Genomic DNA, 25,547 nt, shown 5'->3' with positions numbered 1-25,547 from the left:
ATGCCACAGCACATGGTGGAGAATCATTAATGTTATTATTAATTATTTAATTTACTGTTGCTAATTTAATAAGAAGTTACTTTATTTTTTCAAAACACTGTTAGAATAGTAACTAGCAAGCATTCATTTCAATTTAGTGTAAATACTTAGTAGTAAGTTGTTGTGAAGTCAAAGAAATATAACCTCCTTAATGTCCTCATTCAACGGACGAATTGCCATGAAGAACGTCGTATACCTTTACTCCATATCAGCACCATGGAGAGATTTGGAATTGAACCCAAGTTTTTGGCACGCACTCTAGTAATTAGGAAATGTGTACTATCACCTCTAGTACCCTGCCGATTAAAATTTAGAAGATAAGTAAGAAATAAATAATCAGTTAATGGGACTTGAAACGATAAATAACGGTGTGGCAGCATCAAGTAATGATGCCGAAATGACTATGGCTAACTAGCAAGCCTGTCGTTGCTGTGCTTATGTGTAATTCATATAGTTAGTAGCAATAACTTGCTAGCTTGGGAATTCTTTAAAAATTCTGTGATAGCTGGATAGGAAGCGTGATGTATTTTATAAATATATACATAGATTACCTTATTATTTTATTTAGGATCGTTTCAACCTCCCACGGGTTACGATTACACAACTTCCTTAACAGTTGATGTTCTTTCTTTTTACGCCAATACTCCTTCATTTTCTGGCTAGCTTTTGCTTGTTCCTCATCCGAGAACACCCTTCTTGTTCTTTTTTTTTTTTTGCTATTGGTTTTACATCGCACCGACACAGATAGGTCTTATGGCGACGATGGGACAGGAAAGGGCTAGGACTGGGAAGGAAGCGGCCGTGGCCTTAATTAAGGTACAGCCCCAGCATTTGCCTGGTGTGAAAATGGGAAACCACGGAAAACCATCTTCAGGGCTGCCGACAGTGGGGTCCTTCTTGTTCTCTTGGGTTTCTCTATGAACAGATCCATCACCTCTGCAATTTTCCTTCTGAACACTGTTCTGCTTGTAATATCTCCTTCCTAAACACTACATTTTTAAAAATCCTGATGAACTTCTTTCAGCCATGATACTTGGGCCTTTCTTCTTTTCTGGAAAATAAGGATCTTATTTGCTAGGCATTCCGGTCCCATTCTTCTCAGGTGTTCATAGAAAGTCAGTCGTCTTTTTCTTATCAAGGTTTAAATGTTTTTGCATTTTTCATACAGCTCTTGATTTGATCTCAAATGGAAGGTAAACTCATTTCCTGTTGCTTTCTTGGGCCCCAGAATTTTCCTCAGAAATTTACGCTCCTTCTTTTCTATTTCGGAGCTGGCTTTCTTAATGGAGGGGGAAATCATCATCTGATGATACTATGTTCTTATTTTCATTTTCATGACCACCTAACTTTGATTAATTCACCTTCATCTATACCATAACGGAGAAACATTTTCATGATTACTTGTAGAGTGTTCATTCTAGTATTAACATAATTTCTATTAATTTTTAGACCATTATTTCATAATTAAATATTTTCTTGGACAGTTTCAAAGAGCTATATGCATTTCTGAAATGTTGAATGAATGATCTACATTCTCTTAGGGCCTGTACTATGACAGTCAGATAAAAGTGCGATTTAAATTTACACGGCAGTTTGCACATTTATCTGGAAGTTTGGTTGAAAATGCGTACTATGACTTTCGTTTATGGGCAGTCTGGGAGAATATTCTCTAGTTCAGCTATGCCGAAGTTGGAGAGGCTCTTATTTTGGACTGAAAAATACAGGTAAACATACATTTCAGTTTGTAAGACTTCTTGATTTTAAGTGACTTTGACAATATAAACAACTAATTTGTACAAATAAGAAACACAATAGTTAAATAGGAAAAAAAAATAAAGTATTTCTTCCCCTCATCAAAAATAATCATGATCTAGTATTGACACACTCTTATTTACAAAAGTTCCGAGACCTGTATACAACTTTGCTCCTATCGGGGGTGCTGCTGTACTTTTCTGTAAATTTTTGGGCACTTCAATCTGATAGGACAGGGGGAGGGGGAGGCAGAGGGAGAGGGTGAGAGAGGGAGGGAGAGGGTGAGAGAGGGTGGGAGAGATGTTAGGCCTTTCTGTAGCGTTGGAGGCCAGATGCACATGAGCTCAAGGTGCACTTCCTGTATGCAAACAAATTTAGATTGATCTACTACATTTACTGCAATGGACTGGGCGTCACAGTACAGAACAACCAACATAATTCAGCATGAGCCGCCAATGTACGTGACTATGAATGAGTAGGTATACAATTCTGAATGCACTGCAGGTAATGGATATAAAGAATATTTCCAATTTTTTGAGTCGTAGATTTCCCCATTTCAGTTCCATACAGTCACCATGCTGTTCACGTAGCAATACAATATCTACTGGTCATCTGGCTGGGGAGCAATTGTCTTGGCAAGCTAAGGCCTAAAATGGACTATGTATGTAATGACAGGGTGGTACCTAGCATTTAGGACACTGTTGCTTCTGTCTTGATTAAGTTCCCGTTAATTATAACTACCACAACTACATATGTTTTTAAATTTCATATGTACTAAGGTTTGCCTTATTTATCTGTTTCTTGACAAAGGCCAGAGTAAAATGTAACTTCCATTGAAGTCCAGGTCCCATTGATGGCTGTGACAATATGGAAGATGGTGAGGTATGGGTGGTGCTGAGTAATGACATTCAGAGTTTGACTAGTGCATCTGAATGTTGTGAAAAGTGCTAATCATAGGGTCAGTTGTGCTGGAATAGCACTGTATGACCTAGTGAGGAAAGCAATGGCAAACTATCTCACTCTTCATTGTGCCCAGTAAGCCTAATTTTGGAGCCAACCTATAACCACACAAGCTTCAGTGGTGTTATTTGAGGATCCACCCACACTTCAGGCTCATGACTCAACATATAAGAGTATGAGATGCAGTGGTCTTTTGGGGTATTAATAAACTGAAGAGATGGACAATCAATCTACTAGTTCTAGATGGTTGTAGGTCAATAATTTGACACAAATGTTATCAAACCAAGAATCTGAGGATTTACTGTCTTAGAAGACTACCTCTGTGGAAATAACCGTGGCCAGGGAGTGCTACAGACTAGATGCCTGTATCAGGACAGAAGTTAAAAGAAAATATGGAGCAGTAACTTGCACATTGCTCATTCTCCATCATGCTATTATTGGTTCAGTTTCAAATAGTCCTGAAACAGTTAGGTAATTATAATATCAAGCCGATCTATCCTTCTTTTGCTAGAAGTTTAATGATGCACCAATGTATGCAGGCTTTAGGTGACTAGGGCAGAGATTAGCAATGGGAAGGTAATGACCATGGCTTAAAATAAGGTATAGCACTGATACCTGTCTGGATTGAGAAATAGAAAAATATCTTCAAGGCTGCCAATAGTACATTTCAAATCCATTGACTTCCAAATGCATGCTAACGGCAACATAATTTGTACCATAAGCCAACTTTCCTGGCAAAATCAAGCAGAAATTAGGTAATTGGAAGCAATTAAATTCAAGCAAGGCAAATACAATTATTAAGTTACAAAATTCCATACATTTAGCCAAGTCCTATTTTGTCCTAAAGAAAACATACGAAAAAATTTATAATATTTCTGGTGAAAAATAACTAGGGAAAGGATTTTAAGGCACTAGTAGGTTAAGAATGCAAACATATTTGAACAAGGTGCAAGTGTAATCTAGCTGCTCAGCAGTTATAGGGATGAGTTACATACGTTTTAGGGTTTCTGATAGTTCAGATCGCTAATATTGATGTAAACCATTGTGCGGGTGGAAGACACTTGCGCCTTGGTTAAATACATTTGCATTCCAACTTATTAGTGCCTAAAAATACATTCCCTAATAGTAACTGTTGGTATCTGTGGTAAATCCCTTTCTTATACAAGGTGCAGCCTTAACACAAATTTTGCTTGTAATATGTACGAAGCATGTTTTTAAAGAAAGTACCGTTTTTAAATATGGCTGCTGCAGCGCTTCGATCGTCGTTTAGAGCATGCACGTTCAGTACTTACATCTGCAGGCTAGCCACAAACGCCATTACGGCCATACGCCATTGTGCGTATTGAAAATGTCTCTGATATTTAACGGTCCCGGCGAGTGTGAAGCACGTGCTGTGATTCGATTTTTAAATGGAAAAGGCGTGAAAGCTGTTGAAATTCATCGGCAGATTAGTGAATTGTATGGAGAACACACTATGAGCAAAGGAATGGTGGGGAAATGGGTTAGAACATTTACAGAAGGCCGTACTATTGTCCACGACAAGAGGCGCAGTGGGGGACCGTCTGTCAGTACTGAAGACTTGGTGCAAAAAGTTGATGCAAAGGTTTAAGAAAACAGATGTTTTAAGATTTCGTCATTAAGTTATGAGTTGCATGAAATTTCAAGGAGTGTTCTTTATGAAATAGTGTCAGGATGCTGAGATTATCAGAAGTTGTGTTCACGCAATCCAAAACAAACGGTTTGTCATGCTCACAAGGGGGATTCTTTTGCTTCATGACAATGTGCGATCTCACATGGCTAATCTAACCCGAGACCTCATCGCTTCATTTGGTTGGGGACAATTTGATCATCCTCCCTATAGTCGTGACCTAGTGTCTAGTGACTACCACTTGTTCCTGTGCCTGAAAGAGCATTTAGGAAGTCAACGCCACGACAATGATGATCTATAAAGGACCGTGCGGCAGTGGCTGGCACATCAGGTGGCACGTTACTATTCGGATGTAATTCAGAAGCTGGCTTCACGATATGGCAAGTGCCTTCATATGTCTGGAATTTATGTTGAGAAGTAGTTTAAGATACAGGCTTACATGTAACAAAAAAAAAGAGAACTGATTAAAAAATTGCATTACTTTTTTCTATATCAAAACAGTACTTACTTAAAAAACATGCCTTGTATTTATGTCAACTAGTTCTATTTTCTTCTTTCATACATCTCATTTAGTGGAACAATAATATTTCTCATGTGAACTTCAAATATTCCCATATGAACTGTCAAAATACGACTTATTTATTTGATTGACTGTGAGAGGTCCTTACCGTACACTGCTGAATGTTGGTAGTTTGTTTAATGATGCTGTAGCCAGGAATGCATCTTCTTCATACTGTGGCAAGGTCAGTACATACGCCAGGTCCAAGGAATTATTGTCACGCTGCATTCTCAAGGTGTTATTTACATGTTTAATATCACCAGTTCCATATTCAAAACACATATTTCCCACCATTTTTTCTTTGTCAGTATTTATCTGAGGGGAAAAAAAGAGAAAGAAAAGAAACTCACAACATTGTATATACCACATCTCCTTCATAAACTGCAATGCCTTTCAGTATTCAGTCTGCAGGACTATGTAAATTAACTAAGCTCCTCCAAAATCCTCTATTTCTAACCAGCTCCTGTTTAGTTCTATACCTTTTATCATTAAGCCATTAAAAACTGAGCCTAACCATCATCGTTTTGGTCTCCCTCTACTTCTCCTACTCTCTATGGCTGATTCCATTATTCTCCTAGGTAATCTATGAATAATATTATTAGCTTACGTCCCACTAACTACTTTTAGATTTTCAGAGATGCCAAAAGTGCCAGAATTTTGTCCTGCAGGAGTTCTTTTACATGCCAATAAATCTACTGACATGAGGCTTACATATTTGAGCACCTTCAAATACCACCGGACTGAGCCAGGATTGAACCTGCCAGGTTGGAGTCAGAATGCCAGCACCTCGACTTTCTGAGCCACTCAGCCTGGCAGGTAATCTATTCTTCACTACCCTTACATGAGTCCACTACCACAGCCGGTTTGTATGTACAGTTTCATCCATTGAGTTTGTTCCTTACTTTGCCTCATTCCAAGTACTCTCCTACCAGTTAACTTACTTGTACCAGGAAGCATTTTGCTACTTTCATGTCTGTATACTTCCAACTTTCCAGGCTGAGTGGATCAGGAGGTTGAGGCGCTAGCCTTCTGACCCCAACTTGGCAGGTTGGATTCTGGCTCAATCCGGTGGTATTTGAAGGTGCTCAAATACGTCAGCCTAGTGTTGGTAGATTTACTGGCACATCAAAGAACTCCTTGAAAAAAAATTCCAGCACCTCGGCATCTCCAAAAACAGTCAAAAAGTTGTTAGTGGGACATAAAAACAATAACATTATTATTACTTCCGACTTATAAATAAGATATCATGAGTCCATCAAGCTTTTTCTTTGTAATAACAAAGTTTTTATTCTAATCCACCTGTTCAATACATTACAATGTTGTCACATTTAAAATATTTTCATTAATTGACAAGTTATTTGTGGGACATGCTTATGGTTATGTTCATAAACAATGACTCTAGAACTATTGAAATATTTTTTCACAAACTTAAATCTACTCTATTAGAATATCATAAAATACATAAACTTTGATCATGCCTTAGTAACATGGGCTTAGTAGGAGATAAACATTAAAATTGTGGTAGAATGAGTTATTCTAAAATACTTAAAACAAGTAGCATGTTTAACATCTTTGAAATAGGTGAAATTCGATCTTAAGAACTAAATTTGAATGTTTCTTTGTAATAAGATCTGGTAAAAAAAGTATTGTATCCTTTAAGGATAAGTCTATAAAGATTCAAAGAACTCGTCAATTTGATAATTGAACTTGTGACAGGATCAACCAAATCTGAATCTCGAAGAACGGTTACATTTGTGAACAATGACTCAAGAACTATTAAACTATTATTTCATAAACTCAAACTAAATTTACTAGAGTACCAGTATCATAAAATCCAGAATCTTTGGTGACATGTCTTAATAACTTGGGTTTAGTAGGAGAAACACATTAAAATTGTGGTAGAATGAGTTGTTGTAAAATACTTAAAACAAGTAGCATGTCTAACATCTTAGAAAGACTTGAAATTCAATTTTAAGAACTAAATTTGAAAATTTCTTTGCAATGAGGTCTGGTGAAAGTTTTATATCCCTTAAGGATAAGAGTCTATAAAGATTCAAAAATCTCATCATATTGATAATTGTACTTGTAGCAGGATAATATTGATCTTCATGATATTTAAATACTTGTTATCATTTGACCACAGCGAGTGCTGTCGAATAAATAGCTCTTGTTGACGTTGGTGACCATACGTTGAAATTGCAGATTTAAAAATGTATGATTGAAAGGGATGTAAATCGACGATCGTGGTTAAAAGTTGTTAAGTAGTTTATCTTGTTGTAATTCTGTAACAAGGAAAGGAATCTTGTAAGTAATCGGAAGTTGTGTTGCTAGTTAATTGCGTGCTTCTCGAACATTACTTACCCCTTCAACGGTCGTTTGACCGTTTGGTGTTAACTAAGGTTATATGGCGACTGCCTGCTGTTCCACGTCTACTCCTTGTGTTGTATGAGTGAGGTGGTAGGAGTTGATGGGAAGGAGTAGGGGTAGGAGGAGAACTGTTAGTAAGTGTGGTTTTCGAAGGGGAATATCTAGCAGGGAGGGGTTGTGTTCTTTAATGTTCCATGATTATTATTTGTTTTGGGGATGAAAACATTGGCAAAACTGCTTTTTTCTAGATTAACCATTTCTAAAAGTTTAGGTAATTGTTTTTGTAAAGGATTTCTTATTTTGATTTCGCCATTTAAATTTTTTTTCTTTATTGAAATGCTGGTCTAAATGGATATAAATATTTTCTAATTCTGTCATTAATTTTCCCTTTTCTATCTTTTTGATAATTTTTAGGTCTTTTTCTATAGTTGTAAAATGGTGACCTGATTCTCTCATCTGAGCACTCATCGCAGAATGTTTGTTGTGTTTTGCAGCGTTAACGTGTTCTAAGTATCTTGTGAGAAAGCTACAGCCAGTTTGGCCAACATAAGAACATTTACACTCTACTCATGTTAATCTATAGATGCCAGAATTTAATTAAGGGTTATTGTTAGAATTTATACTATTGTGGTTGAAAAACTGTTTCTGTTTGTATTTTGTGTCTTGAACGCTATATTAACTTCTTGTTTTTTTTATAGGATTAGTTATTTGATAAGCGGCTGGATTAATGCATGTAAATGTGGCGATTTTAGACTTCTTGGTTTTTTCGGGAGTAAGGTTAGTTGCTAACTTTTGTTTTACTTTATTGATGATCTGATTGATCATATTTATTTTGTATCCGTTAATTGAAGCCAGATGTTTTATAAATTTGAGCTCTTTTCTTAAGCCAGTATCTGAGAGGGAAATTTTAAAGGCTTTATAAACAAAACTGAAAAAAGCCGCTTGTTTATGTGATTTTGGATGGAGTGAATCATTTTTTATTGTTAAAGGAGCGTATGATGGTTTTCTAAATAATTAAAATTCGAATCTATCTCGTATTTGTGTTACATTAATATCCAAAAAGTTTATTGAGTCATCTTTTGTAAATTTTATGTACGGGCCAATATTTTTAAAGAAATATAGAATTATGTCACTATTGTTTTTTTTTACTATCTATTATGACAAAAGGGTCATCTACATACCTGATCCAAAGACAAAGTCCTTCTATGTTTGTTTTTATCTTGTTTTTCTCTAAATGGTCCATATATATGTCTGCCAGTATGCCCAATCTGGGGTCTCCCATTGCCAAGCATGTTTGATGGTAAATCTTTTTATTAAATGTGAAATAATTGTTGTTTAAGGTAAATTTTAATAAGTTAATGACTTCTTCTATTTCGCATTTACTTAATCTACTGTGTGTGAAGAGATTGTGTTTGATGATATTGATAGTTTCTATAACTGGTATATTTGGATACATGTTGGTTACATCAAATGAAACCATTTTATGTTGTGGTTGTAAGTTGAATTTACTTAGTTTATTACAAAATTATATTGAATTTTTGACTGTCGATTCGTTATTGAACTTGTAATGTCTTTTGAGGAAGTAATGTATAAATTTAGATGTTTTATACGTAGGACTATTTCTACTGTTAATTTTAGGGCATATGGGTAACTTGGGTTTATGTAATTTGGATAATGCTCTAGCTGTTGGTAACTTCGGATTCATACTTATTAATTTTTGGTGTTCTTGTTCATTAAATAAGAAAGTTGAATTCTTAAGGATAATTTTAGATTCCGTTGAATCTTATTTATGGGATCTTAGTTTACAATGGTGTAGGTTTTATCTGAAAAGAATTCTTCTCTTTTTTTCAATATAGTAATTTTTATTTAAAAGGACTGTTGTTTCACTTTTGTCTGCTTTGGTAACAACTACGTTATTTTTGCTTAACTTTGTTTTTAGTGTCATTATTTGTTTTGTGAGATTAGGATTAGAACTTTCATTTATTTCCCTTACGAAAGTTGGGAGCTTCTTTTTAACTTCAAATCTGATGTCATTTTGTAAATCTGGTGTCAATTTATTCAAGTTAAATTCAACTTCTGCTACTGCATTGATTACATCTTCTACTTTTTGTGAGTTAGGCCAATTTAATTTTGAACCTTTATGGAATAGGTTCATTTCATTGTCAGTGAAGTTTGTGTTTGATAGATTGATAGTGTTGGGAATGTTCTTTAGGTCAGCAGAATTGGGATTATTTGAACTATTGTTAATTTTGTTAGGAGTTGGTTTGTTTTCTTTTAAGAATATAAGTTTGTTATCTAGGGTTTTTTGTTTCTTGTCTAAAACGTCAACAAGTTTCTCTGTTATATAATTTTGGATAGCTCTCCATTCCAAGGGAGACAATTGTTGCAAACTTTCCAAGTGCGTTCGGTATAATTGCAAGTTCAAATATGATTTCTTCTTATAGAGTAGTAAACCAAGATCCCATAAATAAGATTCAATGGAATCTAAAAATTATCCTTAAGAATTCATTTTTTCATTTAATGAACAAGAACACCAAAAAATGATAAGTATGAATCCAAAGTTACCAACGGCTAGAGCATTACCCAAATTACATAAACCCAACGTACCCATATGTCCTAAAATTAACAGTAGAAATAGTCCTACGTATGAAACATCTAAATTTATACATTACTTCCTCAAAGGACATTACAAGTTCAATAACGAATCGACAGTCAAAAATTCAATATAATTTTGTAATAAACTAAGTAAATTCAACTTACAACCACAACATAAAATGGTTTCATTTGATGTTACCAACATGTATCCAAATATACCAGTTACAGAAACTATTTTTTTTTTTTGCTAGGGGCTTTACGTCGCACCAACACAGATAGGTCTTATGGCGACGATGGGATAGGAAAGTCCTAGGAGTTGGAAGGAAGCGGCCATGGCCTTAATTAAGGTACAGCCCCAGCATTTGCCTGGTGTGAAAATGGGAAACCACGGAAAACCGTTTTCAGGGCTGCTGATAGTGGGATTCGAACCTACTATCTCCCGGATGCAAGCTCACAGCCACACGCCTCTACACGCAAGGCCAACTCGCCCGCTACACAAACTATCAATATCATCAAACCCAATCTCCTTACACACAGTAAATTAAGTAAATGCTAAATAGAAGAAGTCATTAACTTATTGAAATTTACCTTAAACAACAATTATTTCATATTTAATAAAAAGATTTACCATCAAACATGCTTGGCAATGGGAGACCCCACATCGGGCATACTGGCAGACATACATATGGACCATTTAGAGAAAAACAAAATAAAAACAAACATAGAAGGACTTTGGATCAGGTATGTAGATGACACTTTTGTCATAACAGATAGTTAAAAAAAACAATAGTGACATAATTCTAAATTTCTTAAAAAATATTGGCCCATATATAAAATTTACAAAAGATGACTCAATAAACTTTTTGGATATTAATGTAACACGAATAGGAGATAGATTCGAATTTCAAATATTTAGAAAACCATCATACGCTCCTTTAACGATAAAACATGATTCACTCCATCCAAAATCACATAAACAAGCTGAATTTTTTCAGTTTTGTTTATAGAGCCTTTAAAATTTCCCTCTCAGATACTAACTTAAGAAAAGGGCTCAAATTTATAAAACATCTGGCTTCAATTAACGGATACAAAATAAATATGGTCAATCAGATCATCAATAAAGTAAAACAAAAGTTAGCAACTAACCTTACTCCCGAAAAACCAAGAAGTCTAAAATCGCAGCATTTACATGCATTAATCCAGCCATTTATCAAATAACTAATCCTGTTAAAAAACGTGAAGTTAATGTAGCGTTCAAGACACAAAATACAAACAGAAACAATTTTTCAACCACAATAGTATAAAATCTAACAATAACCCTTATCTAAATTCTGGCATCTATAGATTAACATGAGTAGAGTGTAAATGTTCTTATGTTGGCCAAACTGGCCGTAGCTTTCTCACAAGATACTTAGAACACGTTAACGCTGCAAAACACAACAAACATTCTGCGATGAGTGCTCAGATGAGAGAATCAGGTCACCATTTTACAACTATGGAAAAAGACCTAAAAATTATCAAAAAGATAGAAAAGGGAAAATTAATGACAGAATTAGAAAATATTTATATCCATTTAGACCAGCATTTCAATAAAGAAAAAAATTTAAATGGCGAAATCAAAATAAGAAATCCTTTACAAAAACAATTACCTAAACTTCTAGAAATGGTTAATCTAGAAAAAAGCAGTTTTGCCAATGTTTTCATCCCCAAAACAAATAATAATCATGGAACATTAAAGAACACAACCCCTCCCTGCTAGATATTCCCCTTCGAAAACCACACTTACTAACAGTTCTCCTCCTACCCCTACTCCTTCCCATCAACTCCTACCACCTCACTCATACAACACAAGGAGTAGACGTGGAACAGCAGGCAGTCGCCATATAACCTTAGTTAACACCAAACGGTCAAACGACCGTTGGAGGGGTAAGTAATGTTCGAGAAGCACGCAATTAACTAGCAACACAACTTCCGATTACTTACAAGATTCCTTTCCTTGTTACAGAATTACAACAAGATAAACTACTTAACAACTTTTAACCACGATCGTCGATTTACATCCCTTTCAATCATACATTTTTAAATCTGCAATTTCAACGTATGGTCACCAACGTCAACAAGAGCTATTTATTTGACAGCACTCGCTGTGGTCAAATGATAACAAGTATTTAAATATCATGAAGATCAATATTATCCTGCTACAAGTACAATTATCAATATGATGAGATTTTTGAATCTTTATAGACTCTTATCCTTAAGGGATATAAAACTTTCACCAGACCTCATTGCAAAGAAATTTTCAAATTTAGTTCTTAAAATTGAATTTCAAGTCTTTCTAAGATGTTAGATATGCTACTTGTGTTAAGTATTTTACAACAACTCATTCTACCACAATTTTAATGTGTTTCTCCTACTAAACCCAAGTTATTAAGACATGTCACCGAAGATTCTGGATTTTATGATACCGGTACTCTAGTAAATTTAGTTTGAGTTTATGAAATAATAGTTTAATAGTTCTTGAGTCATTGTTTACAAACGTAACCGTTCTTCGAAATTCAGATTTGGTTGATCCTGTCACAAGTTCAATTATCAATTCGACGAGATCTTTGAATCTTTATAGACTTATCCTTAAAGGATATAATACGTTTTTTACCAGATCTTATTGCAAAGAACTTTCAAATTTAGTTCTTAAGATCGAATTTCACCTATTTCAAAGATGTTAAACATGCTACTTGTTTTAAGTATTTTAGAATAACTCATTCTACCACAATTTTAATGTTTATCTCCTACTAAGCTCATGTTATTAAGGCATGATCAAAGTTTATGTATTTTATGATATTCTAATAGAGTAGATTTAAGTTTGTGAAAAAATATTTCAATAGTTCTAGAATCATTGTTTATGAACATAACCATTTTTCGAGATTCAGATCTGGCTGATGATGCTCTGTGAGGGAGCGTAACATGTCCCACAAATAACTTGTCAATTAATGAAAATATTTTAAATGTGACAACATTGTAATGTATTGAACAGGTGGATTAGAATAAAAGTTTGTTATTACAACTAACATGTTTTAATACGAATGAAAATATGAGATTAGTCACTTGCAACAAGCTTTTTCTTCCATAAGTCAAACGCAGTATGAAAACATTCTGATGTATGGATAGTTTCATCCAGGGGTTGACTTCCTTCTTATAGAATACCACTGATCGCAACTGCGAACTCACTGCTTTAGCTTTGCTGCCCCTTGATACAATTTCACTTAGTATACTACTCTCCTAGGAGAATTTCATTAAGCTTAAAAAATTAATATAAATAATATAAGATCATCACAATTGAAACAGTTATTTGAGAAACCACACATGTCCGTTTTTGGACAAAATAGGTTTAATGCATATATATTAAAATTTCAGAGAAAAATCATACATGTCTGACTCATTATAAGGGTTTTACTGGGACCTTGAAAATTTTCTCCTGGCCTACTGTTCCTGAATACTTGAATAACAGGAATGACAAGACATTCTCTTGGCATTATTGTTAACAGGGAAGATGTACCTGAGTAACTGTAATAAGTGATATTGTTAAGATGGGCAATGCTGGAAAATACGACGTGCACGTCGCACCAACATCTGGCGAGCCGAACTTGTCCTCAGGCACTCCCGGCACTAAAAGCCATACGCCACTTTATTTTGATGCTGGAAAATGTTCTGAATTTTGACATTAATGTTGTTGCATGAAGGGAAATTTAAAGATGAAACTTAATTACATAATTAAAGTCTGATGTAGTGTGCTTAAATGTTTCTAAACAATAAATTACTTCATTTTTTTATGTTTTCGCTAGCAAGAGTTTATTTATTTATTTATTTATTTATTTATTTATTTATTTGAGAAATCACACATTTTCAGTAACTTTCACTCCTCATATCACTCTTGTTTGAAAACCCATTTTTATAAAGAATAAGATCAGAATTATTACAAAGGATCTCATAAATAATTGGTATGAAAACCAGGCACAAATTCTAAAGATTAGAACCTGTAGGCAGTTTTTCCCACTTTTCTCAAAACTAGTAGTAGGAGACATGTGTTCTTTCTCAAATAACAGATTTAATTAGTCTAAATGTTCCAATCTCAACAACAACAACAACAACAACAACAACAACAACAACAACAACAACAACAACAACAACAACAACAACAACAACAATAATAATAATAATAATAATAATAATAATAATAATAATAATAATAATAACAACAACAACTATTATTATTATTTTGGTTTACTGTCCCTCTATAATTGCCTTTGCAGTTTTTGGAGATGCCTAGATGTTGGAATTTTGTTGTTTATGAGTTCTTTTACGTGACAGTACATCTACCGACATGATTCTGGATATATTTGAGCACTTTCAAATACTGCTGGATTGAGCTAGGATCAAACCTGCTAAGTTGGTCTCAAAAGGCCAATACTCTAGTGTCCGAGCTACTCAGCCTGGCAGTTCCAAATCTCATTACCTTTATAAATTTCAGTTTACTCATCAATTACACACTGCTGGCCATATAAACTCAAATACGATGAACAACTTATTCAAACACCCTGATATGCTCAGAATGCACAAATCATGGGAGGGGAATGAACAGTTCCACAATATACTTTTCTTATTACAAAGAAGTCATCAGTAAAAGTCAAACTACTCAAAGTTTCTACGTAACAATGTCTCAGGATAAATGATCCATGTAAACAATGAATGACAAAAGTGAAGGATTACCACTCTGAGTGGCTCCACTAATTTATTTTGAAGTTAGTTTGTTTAGCACATGGCTAAAAAAAAAAAAGCATAAGTAAAACATGTACAATATAACAGCAGTAAGGTTTCAATAGCCTTACCAGAAGAAAGTATAAAAATCACAGCTTCAGAGCTGCATACTGTGTCCATTCAACCACTGGATTGAAAATGATGGAACCTTCACAAGATGTGCTTGTGATCCTAGGTATGAGTGTCTTTGACATTCAGTGAGGATATGCTACACAGTCTGGCAGTACGCTTCACAATCACAGAAGGTGAGCCCCGGAAGTTCCACTTATGGAGTTAATATGTGCATCGGCATGTTTTATGTGTAACCTTTTCAGTGATGACAGACTCCTGGAACAAGATTTGGATCAAATGGTCTAAGCCACTTGGGAGCTGCAAGTGACCACTGATATTTCCATTCCTCCTACCTCTGTCAACTGCTTGGCTGTTCTCATTTTAGTCCATTGATGCTCTATAGATTGGTAGGAGAGTGTTAGATGAGATTTTATTGTGTTCTTACAATAATGCATTCGTATGGTTCAAGTCTGGGGAAGCAACATGAGAAAGAAATGGTAACCAATATGTTGGAGAACAGTCCCAGAAATGATCTGCATCGTATTGTTCAGTTGCTGATTTACCATATCGGGAAGTAAGAACTAATAAATACTTTTCATTGCCTTCAATAACCTTTCCTTGATACTAAAATCCCTCAAGAGGGTCAACATCATATCCACATGTCCTCTGACATGCATCTTCTCTACCATAAAACAAAAAAATAGTCAGTCCTTCTTGTAGCATTCCTCAGTTACTCAGAACTGTTCTTGAAATACGGTCCTAAAAACCTCCCCATACAGCAGTTTTCATGCATCTTATTCTCTATCAATTATCATATTTTCTTGCCCAATATGCCGGCATATACTTACCTTGGCTGATACACCATAAGTCTTCTTAGAATACAGTGTGGAATATTTGAGAATATGAAGTAGGCTTTCAAGCTTATCGGTGTAGAATAATTTTACATGGAAGGTATGGATTTCATGTTGTGGTGGAGGAAGCTCCAGATTTAACAACATGTCCAAATTCTCAGTTGAAATCATGCTCAGTGAAACATTTGTTCCAAACCTAAAACAGAGAATTATGGTCCACTGATGATGTGTTCAATATCAAAGTAAATTGAATACATTATAGAAACTTATTGCACTCTTAACAAACTATGCATTTTAAACTTTATTTCTTCATCATATAATAAAAACATATCTGATGAAGAAAGGGCACCTAGCTTGGAAAGAATGAAGAGGTTTTGGGAGAGGAGGAAGATGATGATAAGCTAAAATCCCAGTTAATTTTTTGAAGACTTAGATGTATATGATTTGTTTTAAGTGCTACAATGAAAGCATAAAATATGTAAATAATAATAAAAGCAATGCAAGTGCATAACATTTCTTTTAGGGGATGTGAATTGTTCAAATGAAAAATTTTGTTTGTTTTGTAATTTGTAGGAATGTGCAAACATTCTAGAAGTAGCTGTGTACATAGATTACATATCCACTGCAAAATTTGTTTCAGAAATCTTTTCAAGTGCATGTCCAAGTGTGTCATAATAGTGTAATGGTGGATACCCTGAGTGAAGGAAGTTCCGGTTGACAGCGGACTCTTTCTTCAATGGTGTCACAGATCTGAGCATCATGGGGAATTAACGGCCCTTCAGCAATTTTGTCAGATGTCCAAGAATGCAACAGTTGCAGGCTGAGAAGTTGGATTTGTATGGTGGATATTTGAGGACATTGTAATGCAAGCAAGCACCTTAGCAGAGTTTGGTATACATGGGCAATATGTGGGAATGAGCTGTCAAAAAAAAAGAATAACCTCATTTGACAACATGCTGGGTTGCTTTCTCTTAATGGTCATTTGAGTTTGTGTAAGGTAGTGTTGTTTGTGGTTGCACTGTTCATATGACCTGCACTTAATCAAAAGCAATAGGTGTTCTCGTTGAAGCAAAATGTGGTCATCATTTTCCAGCTCTAATGGAGGAATGAGCTTACTCTAGGCATGGAGAGCAGAAATTGTTCCATTCCATACCCTTCAACTTTGTGGTAGATCGACATGGTAACATCAAGTTTTACTTGTGGCCACAAGAAACTGTCCCCTGTGCATGAATCAGAAGCTCCTTGCATTTGCCCATCCTCCAATCCTCTTGGACCTCAATGAGATGTTTTGGTGACCCATTCCAAGCACACTTTCTAGTAACCCAATAGTTGATGGAGAATAATATATACATTTCCCTTGTTTGTGGACAGCATTTTCACAACATGCAGGGATATAATTGGGCAATTTGCTCGCACAATGTTGTCCATGACGGCAACTGAAGGGTTTATTGGAAGAAGGGTCTATCCCTCATTTTAACAAATTTTAAGAAAAGAGCAATCAAAGTTCGTTAAGTGTAGGAAAAATTCTAAATATTCTGTGATCTTATAATTAAAGAATATATTCCTGACACTTCAAAACAATTTATTTTAAAATATTTATAACTGAAAAAAAAAATTAATATTGCCCCCATCCCTCCAAAAAAGGGAGTTTTGTAACATTTTCAGAGAACACATTATTTATATCTTATGAAGGAAAGTTTGCCTGCCTCAATTCCCGCCCAGGTCAGAGATTTTTACCTGCAACTGAGGGCTGGTTCGAGGTCCACTCAGCCTACGTGATTACAATTGAGGAGCTATCTGACAGTAAGATGGCAGCCCCGGTCCAGAAAACCAAGAATAACAGCCGAGAGGATTTGTCGTGCTGACCCCATGACATCTCGTAAACTTGCAGGCCCTCGGGCTGAGTAGCGGTCGCTTGGTAGGCCATGGCCCTTTGGGGCTGTTGCACTACGGGGCTTGCTTTGGTTTGGTTCGGTTTGGAAAGAAAGTTTTTCAAATATTGAAAAACATAGAAATGAATGTTTTCCATTAGGAACAGTTAATATTTAACCATATAACTTGTTTACAATTTAAGTGAGAGGGTACATTATCAAAGTCTGCTCTGTGTTTGCAAAATGTTCAAGTATTAAATACACATGGTTTTTCAATTTTTGTTTGTGCTTAGTAGTGACATACGGTGATGTTGATTCCCATAGGAAATCTGAAATATTTGTCCCGAATGAGTAAATTTATAATACCAATATAAATAGTCTGTTATTGGACATTATAAATTTCCCAGCTAACTCATTCCTGGTTGCCAGCGTTTTGCCCTCATGTGCTAGGTTAGGCTCATCAGTTGGCACTGCAGATGGCTCCAAATAGCCTACGCAGTGGCCTCCACGGTATGCACTAGCCAGCGTCTTGATAGGTGTGCTAGGTACCAACTGATGAGCCCAACCTAGCACACGAGGGTGAAACGCTGGCAAATAGGAATGAGTTAACTGGAAAATTTACAATGTCCAATAACGGACTATTTATATTGGTATTATAAATTTACTCATTTGGGACAAATATTTCAGATTCCCAATGGGAATTAACATCTATATCATCTGATGGTCAAGCAGGCATCAATTCTTGGTAAAGAGACAAAGTCTCTCATAGTGCATTGGCACTGCCGGTGGCTCCAAGTAGCCTACACAGTCGCCTCCACGGTGTGCACTAGCCAGCATCTTGGTAGGTGTGCTAGGTACCAACTGATGAGCCCAACCTAGCACACGAAGGCGAAATGCTGGCAACCAGGAATGAGTTAGCTGGAAAATTTTTAATGTCCAATAACGGACAATTTATATTGGTATTATAAATTTACTCATTCAAATATTTCAGATTCCTTACGGGAATCAACATCTACATCTTCTGCTGGCCAAGCAGGCATCAATTTTTGGTAAAGAGACAAAGTCTCTCATAGTGCATTGGCACTGCCGGTGGCTCCAAGTAGCTTACGCAATGGCCTCCACGATATGCACTAGCCAGCGTCTTGGTAGGTGTGCTAGGTAACAACTGATGAGCCCAACCTAGCACACGAGGGCAAAATGCTGGCAACCAGGAATGAGTTAGCTGGAAAATTTATAATGTCCAATAACGGACTATTTATATTGGTGACATACGGTACTGGTATTTTAATTAGGATACGGCTGAACATAGTTTAAAATTATTGTAGTGTAAGATAAAGTTGGAATACAAGAGGACAAATTGGGGCAAATATTAATTTATAGGAAGGGGAGTTAGGAATTGGAATAACTTACCAAGGGAGATGTTCAATAAATTTCCAATGTCATTGAAATCATTTAAGAAAAGGCTAGGAAAGCAACAGATAGGGAATCTGCCACCTGGGTGACTCCCCTAAATGCAGATCAGTATTGACTGATTGATTGATTGATTGATTGATAGTCCCCTGTAACATCTTGTAAGATACTAATATCACTGTAGTTCTCTTCAGCATCATTATTCCGTCAGAGAGGTTGATACAATTCAAGACGCACAGGTGGGATGAAACTTTAAAAATGAGCGAATGTCCTAGAGTACTTCGTTTTTATCCCTTCCCCATTTTGGTATTTGACTGGAAAGTCAGTAAGTGAATAGTATTTCTCTCATCCTTCCTTCTAACTTAAAGTTTTTTTTCACTTTTTCTTGCTATTTGCTTTACGTCGCACTGATACAGGTAGGTCTTATGGCGATGATGGGACAGGAAAGGCCTAGGAATGGGAAGGAAGCGGCCGTGGCCTTAATTAAGGTAAAGCCCCAGCATTTGCCTGGTGTGAAAATGGGAAACCACGGAAAACCATTTTCAGGGCTGCTGACAGTGGGATTTGAACCTACTATCTCCTGAATACTGGATACTGGCTGCACTTAAGCGACTGCATATATGTATCTTAAAAATTATACAAAAAGGGACCCTGCTTAACATCACCAAGGAATTTTTCATTCAAATCGACCAGTTCATCAACCCAAACTGTAATTTAAATGAACTAACTGGAAAAGTAAATATTTTGTATGACTCTATCATTCCATCGATTGGTTAACACCTATCTTAAAAAGTTCTCCATCCCAAACAATACACATCAACCCCATCCCAACTTCAAGTCCCTCATCTGATCCTGCCTTCCACACCTCCCCCTCTCACACAGAAGACAGTAGACAGAGTGACGGCAATGTGATATTAAGAAGATCTAGATGAACTAGAGGGAGTAAGTACATTATTTAAACTTATCCGTTTCACACTCTGCTTGTTTTCACACATTTTCACTTAGTCTTTTCTATATTTTCAGATATCCAACACAGCCTGCCCAGACACATTTACAGCTGTGTTCTCAACATGTTCCATCAAGAACCTAACAAAATAGCACTGAGGGGATGTTCCTTCTAAAACAAATAACCATTTGACTTCACGTATTATAATAACCCAGTACATAACATCCATAACATAATATTATTAATCAAGAGTCATACATGTTATTCAAACATTGTGAAGTTGACAAATCCATTTTGCTTCTTATGGACAACAACCAAGACAGTGACATCAATGACACACAACACTTGCAATTACTATATTCGCTTTACAAAACTTTAACGTGCATAAATTATTTGAATAATATCAAGTACAGACTTATGCAACAAGCAATATGTATTTATACAACAAACTGACAGGATCATTTATATGGTTATATTGAGTGACTTGTGTTTATATGGTGAAATCAACCAACCCTATCTTACTTCTTATAGATAATAACGATCAAGGAGTATTTTGCTTCAAGTTGATGTACAATACCGTAACCAACCTACATTAGATTTTTAGTATTTTAACCTGTGGAAGTTATTTTAATACATCAAGTGTAGAGTTACATTTTATTTAATGTGCAGCAATACACTCAAAGAACAATTGGCAAGATGATTGTGTGTATAATTCGTAAGATATTTGTATAGGCTATTTAGTTTTTAATATTATTATGGTTGTATGGCTGAAGATGACCCAAGATTTCAGGGATGACATTAGTACCATGTGTACATTTAATGTATAACTGTGTACCAGTCTGAACTGTATTGATTAGGAGGAACAACCACTAATGCTATATTCATTAACAAATGCTATGTAGTGTTCAAGCAACTGGGCTGATTGCCAATTATTCAATGCATCCATCATTTTCTCTGCTGTTTCTGTTCATGATGCAGTCTGATAATCGATAACGAAACCTTCCTTTTACTGTTGTGCTTAATTCAGTCATGCCATTTCAAAATACTTCATTTCTTTGCAAATACATGATGGTCAACACCAAGGCCCTACAACATAGGCAACTATGTCAAAAATATATTATATACCTGGCACATTCTGAAACCTGTATTATTTAATGCACAGTTAACTGTGATATTTAACACACAGTCTAGCCAGGGAAAACAAAATAAAATGTCGCATTCATTTCCACAAACTGTGTAAGACATAACCCTATTGTTTCAACAGATAGTCATCAGTTTGTATGCTACAACTAGAAGCCCAAGCAGCAACACTGCAGTAAGAAGACTGTTCGCCTTGGCAAACAACAGATAATACTGATCCATGCATGCATTACTAGTATGCTATTTAACCACACACACTTGTTCTAAAACCTATACCAGACACTGTGCTAATTATTTTTCCTATGTAAATGAAGAGTGGTTAGTAATGGGCAAAGAAAACAGGAGTTACAGCACATAGTTTAAATTAACAGTGATCATGATTGCAGAAAATAACGGCAGTCGTGCTGTAGCATGCGAGTATTATGTAGAGCCATCATATATATGCAACGGGCATAAATAAAAAGGACAGTTCAATGTCCCAAGAAGACAGCCTTATCATTAAAATTGAAACAATCAGGTCATTATGTGAAAAAAGAAAAAAAAAAAGAAAAAAGAGAAAAGGACTGTTCTAATCGGATTAAGAAATGACGGCTTTTCAGCTTCTCACAAAATGCTACAGTTAAAGGTGGTGAAGACGCAGAGAAAAGCAAAACAGGAAACTCACAGTTTAAAGGAAGCACAGAGGGTGGCTGTGTAGATTAATGAAGAGGATCAACTTTTCTTTTCTGTGTGTAAGGTACTGCCAAAGGGCCATACTGCAAAAGTGGTGGAATTCCATTGGTATTTTAGATTCAAAATTAAATTACCGGTAGTATAATTCCCACCCTCACTTTCTGAGGTAAAGATTGCTTTAAAAAGAACTAAAACATTATACAAGTAAATATGGCACTATTAAGGAATTATATCATGCTACAATAGAAATATCAGGAAAATTGCAGAGTACTTACATCCACAAATGATCAAATTCCACATTTAGTCCAAGAGATAAGGGTCCAAATGGTTGTCCAGGATTCTTATAAAACATATTGACAACACCATGCTTCTGCAGATCCTTGTCACTGTAGAATCCATCCAGATGGATTTTCATGTCTTCTGTGAAAAGCCACACCCAATCACAGTTGACACCTCCTTTAGCTCTTGTTACATCAAATGATGCTTTGACATTACCAAAATCTTTCTGAAGGCTGAAAATAATAGTAAAGACAGTACAATTAAATTGAAATTACAAACTAATTATTTATGATTCACAATCTCCCAACAAAATGTTGTGAACAATTGCCAGAAATATCTTAATGTCTACAGCCATTACAAAAATAATATTGCAAAGAGAATTTAATACAAGATTTTTACAACCATTGCTCATCGCATAAGATGGAGAGAGGTAAATAGACTATGACCAGGTTGTTTACAATGAGAACAGATTAAGACCTAGTCCTACATTCTGAGAGAATAGTGATGAATATGGCAGAACAATTCTTTCCAGAGACAATGTTAACATCAACTACTGACAGTTCAACAACATAATCGTTGGCTAAATTTTTATGCCTGATTGGAGAAGTATTAAGACAGCTGTTTCCCCAGGGAGCAATGCACTGAAGAAACAAATATGACTGATAAAACCTCACTCACTGCTACTAATAAACTGTAACAGCATCAGAAAAAATATTGATCAAGGCTCACAATATTTAAATATTCATCTTTAACTCAGGGAGATATGCAACTCAGTTAAGGGATTAAATCATACACTTCCCTTTTCTTTCAACTACTTTTCAATATGGTGAGTAAGGACCGAATAAGAAGAGGATAGTCTGCTAGAAAGAAAACGTTTTATTCATCACTTGTCTTTTCCTTTATATTATTTGTATTGACCCACTGGTCTCTCTGTTTTGTTTGCTGTGTGTTTCTAGTTTATTTTTAATCACTTATATATATATAAACATTCTTTTTTTACCTTTTCCCTTTTCCTATGTTTACTCAGCTTAATTTTATCCTACATTTCCCACATCAAGATTATAAAGGTGTGCCATGTTGGTGTATGGTGAATCGAGAATGTTGTTGGATTAAGTGGGGCTGAGGTGTCTTATTTTCATATAGCAGTGTTTCCCAACTTCTCTCTCTCAAGTACAATCTCTCCTGCTCTAATTTTTTAAAGTACCAATATCTAAATTCTAAGCAATTTTTATAGAGATAAGTATTCTGAAAAGTAATGTAATTAGTACAGTCAACCCCCGATACAGTGCCCCCTGTTAATATGCCACCCTTGCATTGTGCCAAGAAGTACTTGCAAACAGATTTGCTTGTATGCTAAATACATGAGAAACCTCGTTACTGTGCCTATTCACTTAGTGCCAAAATACAGTAAGGGTAAAATGTCACAAAATATGGCCAATGAGATTTCCTGGAATTGCTATAGAATAGACAATAGTGGCTATCAAGGGAAGGTATACAGTGCCGAGAAACAACCCTTTCTATCAAAGGCAGCAGAGCAAGCCTTCTTCTCGAAGCTTCGAACTTCCCGAATTCCTGTTTACTGTCAAGGATACAGGTTTATTTGTAATTTGAAATTAGTGAAGATTTGCAACAATAAAGGTTTAAAGGTAGCGCATGAGGGTGGAAGGGGTATTCACACATTACTTAAGCAAAAATGGACACAAATTCTACTCTACTGTTAAGTGTCATTCAGTTGTTACAGTACTGCAGGGACACTGGGCATTAAAATGAAGAGAGCAGTGATATCCCTTCAAAAATGCGTGAACTTTGTGAATATAAGAAACAGTTTCCAAAGATTAGACAGCAGATTATCGCATCCCACTTTTCATTACTTTGGGGAAAGACTGTTGGAGGTGTAAATGAAAAAGCCTTTTTTTTTTGTTTCTGTTTTTGCTAGTGGCTTTACATCGCACCGACACTGATAGGTCTTATGGCGACGATGGGATAGGAAAGGCCTAGGAGTGGGAAGGAAGTGGCCCTGGTCTTAATTAAGGTACAGCCCCAGCATTTGCCTGGTGTGAAAATGGGAAACCATGAAAAACTATATTCAAGGCTGCCGACAGTTGGATTCGAACTCACTATCTCCCAGATGCAAGCTCACAGCCGCGCGTCCCTAACCGCATGGCCAACTCGCCTGTTAAATGAAAAAAGAAAAGTGGTTTAAAGAACATTCTTCTTCTAGTGCAACATGCCTTAAGCCTGCAAAACATGGAGAGCCAGAGGATGCCTTAACTCTGTGGAAAAGCCAGGTTAATACAAATTATGAAAAAATCATTGAGAGTTTGGTGACAGAGTGGGAATAAAGGAATTTTAGTACAGTAACAGATGGTTGGCACATTTTAAACAGAGGCGTGGCCTTTCACAGTACACTATGCAAGATAAAACAGGCAAAGTGGATGACAACATAGTGTCCAATGGAAGGAAAAGATTGTGTGATGTAATAAACAAATATCAGTTGGAAAATCTTTACAACATGGACGAAAGTGGTTTATTTTTCAGAATGCAGCCTGATTAAGACAAATTCTTCTGCACCCATAAAATGTTCCAAGAAAGTCAAGGTTAGGATTAGTGTAGCTTCTTATACAAATGCTGATGGCAGTGATAAAAGAAAATTAACTCTCATTGGGAAAGCTGCTTGGCCATGATGCTTCAATGGTGACTACTGTTACAACAAAAAGGCATGGATGACTGCAATTGAATTTATTACCTCGTTACGGGATTTCAATGAAGCCATGAAGAGGAAAAGAGGCATGTCTTACTTATCCTTGATAATGCAAGTTGTCGCAGGACAGAGCCGCCCAGCAATGCAACAATTGAGTTCATACCACCTAATGGCACAGGATTCCTTCATCCTTTAGATGCTGGAGTCATAAAATGCTTTTAAGCACATTACCGCCATCATTAGGTCAAACACATTATAGAGTGCATTAATAATTATGTGGCCAATCAATCTGTCACTTAAGGATGTGGTCTTCATGATACAGTGTTCATGGGATGAAATTAAATCAACAACAATATTAAGAAATGCTGTAGCCATACAGGTTTAATCCCTCCTTAGATGTATTCTTTATATAATGACAACGCTGAGGAAGAACTCAGAATTGCATTAAAAGAATTTGAAACCTTTGAAACCTTTGTCATTGGTGTTTTTACACCTTAATTTTTCATTTCCTTAAGTTACGAGGAAATGCAGCTGGTATGCATTTGAACGCTATCTGTCGGCATGAATGTTAACTGAACTTTCATCCAGTTGGTGGTGCACCAAGTGGCCACTATACATAACTGCAATAATGTGGCAAATAATTAGATACACAAAAAAAGACGAGTGACTTTTGTAGTCTTGAAGAAGGTGGAGTCGCGTTCAGACGGATTCTTGCATTTATCGCAAGGGATGAAGTACAGAGGTTTGGAATATGATCCTGGCTAAGGATCACACTAAGGATCATTCCTAAAACCTTATCATCAGCACAAGGCGTCAAAATGTTTCATTTCACCTTTATTTAATTTTGGGCAATTGTTTATTGATACCCATGTAGTAGTTTGAATTTTCATCATG

The 25,547-nt window shown here is 35.8% G+C and overlaps 1 protein-coding gene across 1 annotated transcript in view; it reads right to left on the bottom strand.

The window, feature by feature from the left end:
• Apoltp (Apolipoprotein lipid transfer particle) overlaps positions 1-25,547 on the bottom strand; it is a 668,275-nt gene that overhangs the window by 340,343 nt on the left and 302,385 nt on the right. The window contains exons 39-41 of the mRNA XM_067142082.2: positions 21,949-22,185; positions 15,632-15,830; positions 5,068-5,273 (exon numbers count right to left, since the gene is read on the bottom strand). Coding sequence (XP_066998183.2) covers positions 5,068-5,273; positions 15,632-15,830; positions 21,949-22,185 — 642 coding nt within the window. The remainder of the gene's footprint in view (positions 1-5,067; positions 5,274-15,631; positions 15,831-21,948; positions 22,186-25,547) is intronic.

The sequence above is a fragment of the Anabrus simplex genome, chromosome 2, assembly GCF_040414725.1.
Source record: "Anabrus simplex isolate iqAnaSimp1 chromosome 2, ASM4041472v1, whole genome shotgun sequence".
In the NCBI taxonomy this organism is placed as follows: domain Eukaryota; kingdom Metazoa; phylum Arthropoda; class Insecta; order Orthoptera; family Tettigoniidae; genus Anabrus; species Anabrus simplex.
This window is presented reverse-complemented; position numbering and strand designations above follow the sequence as displayed.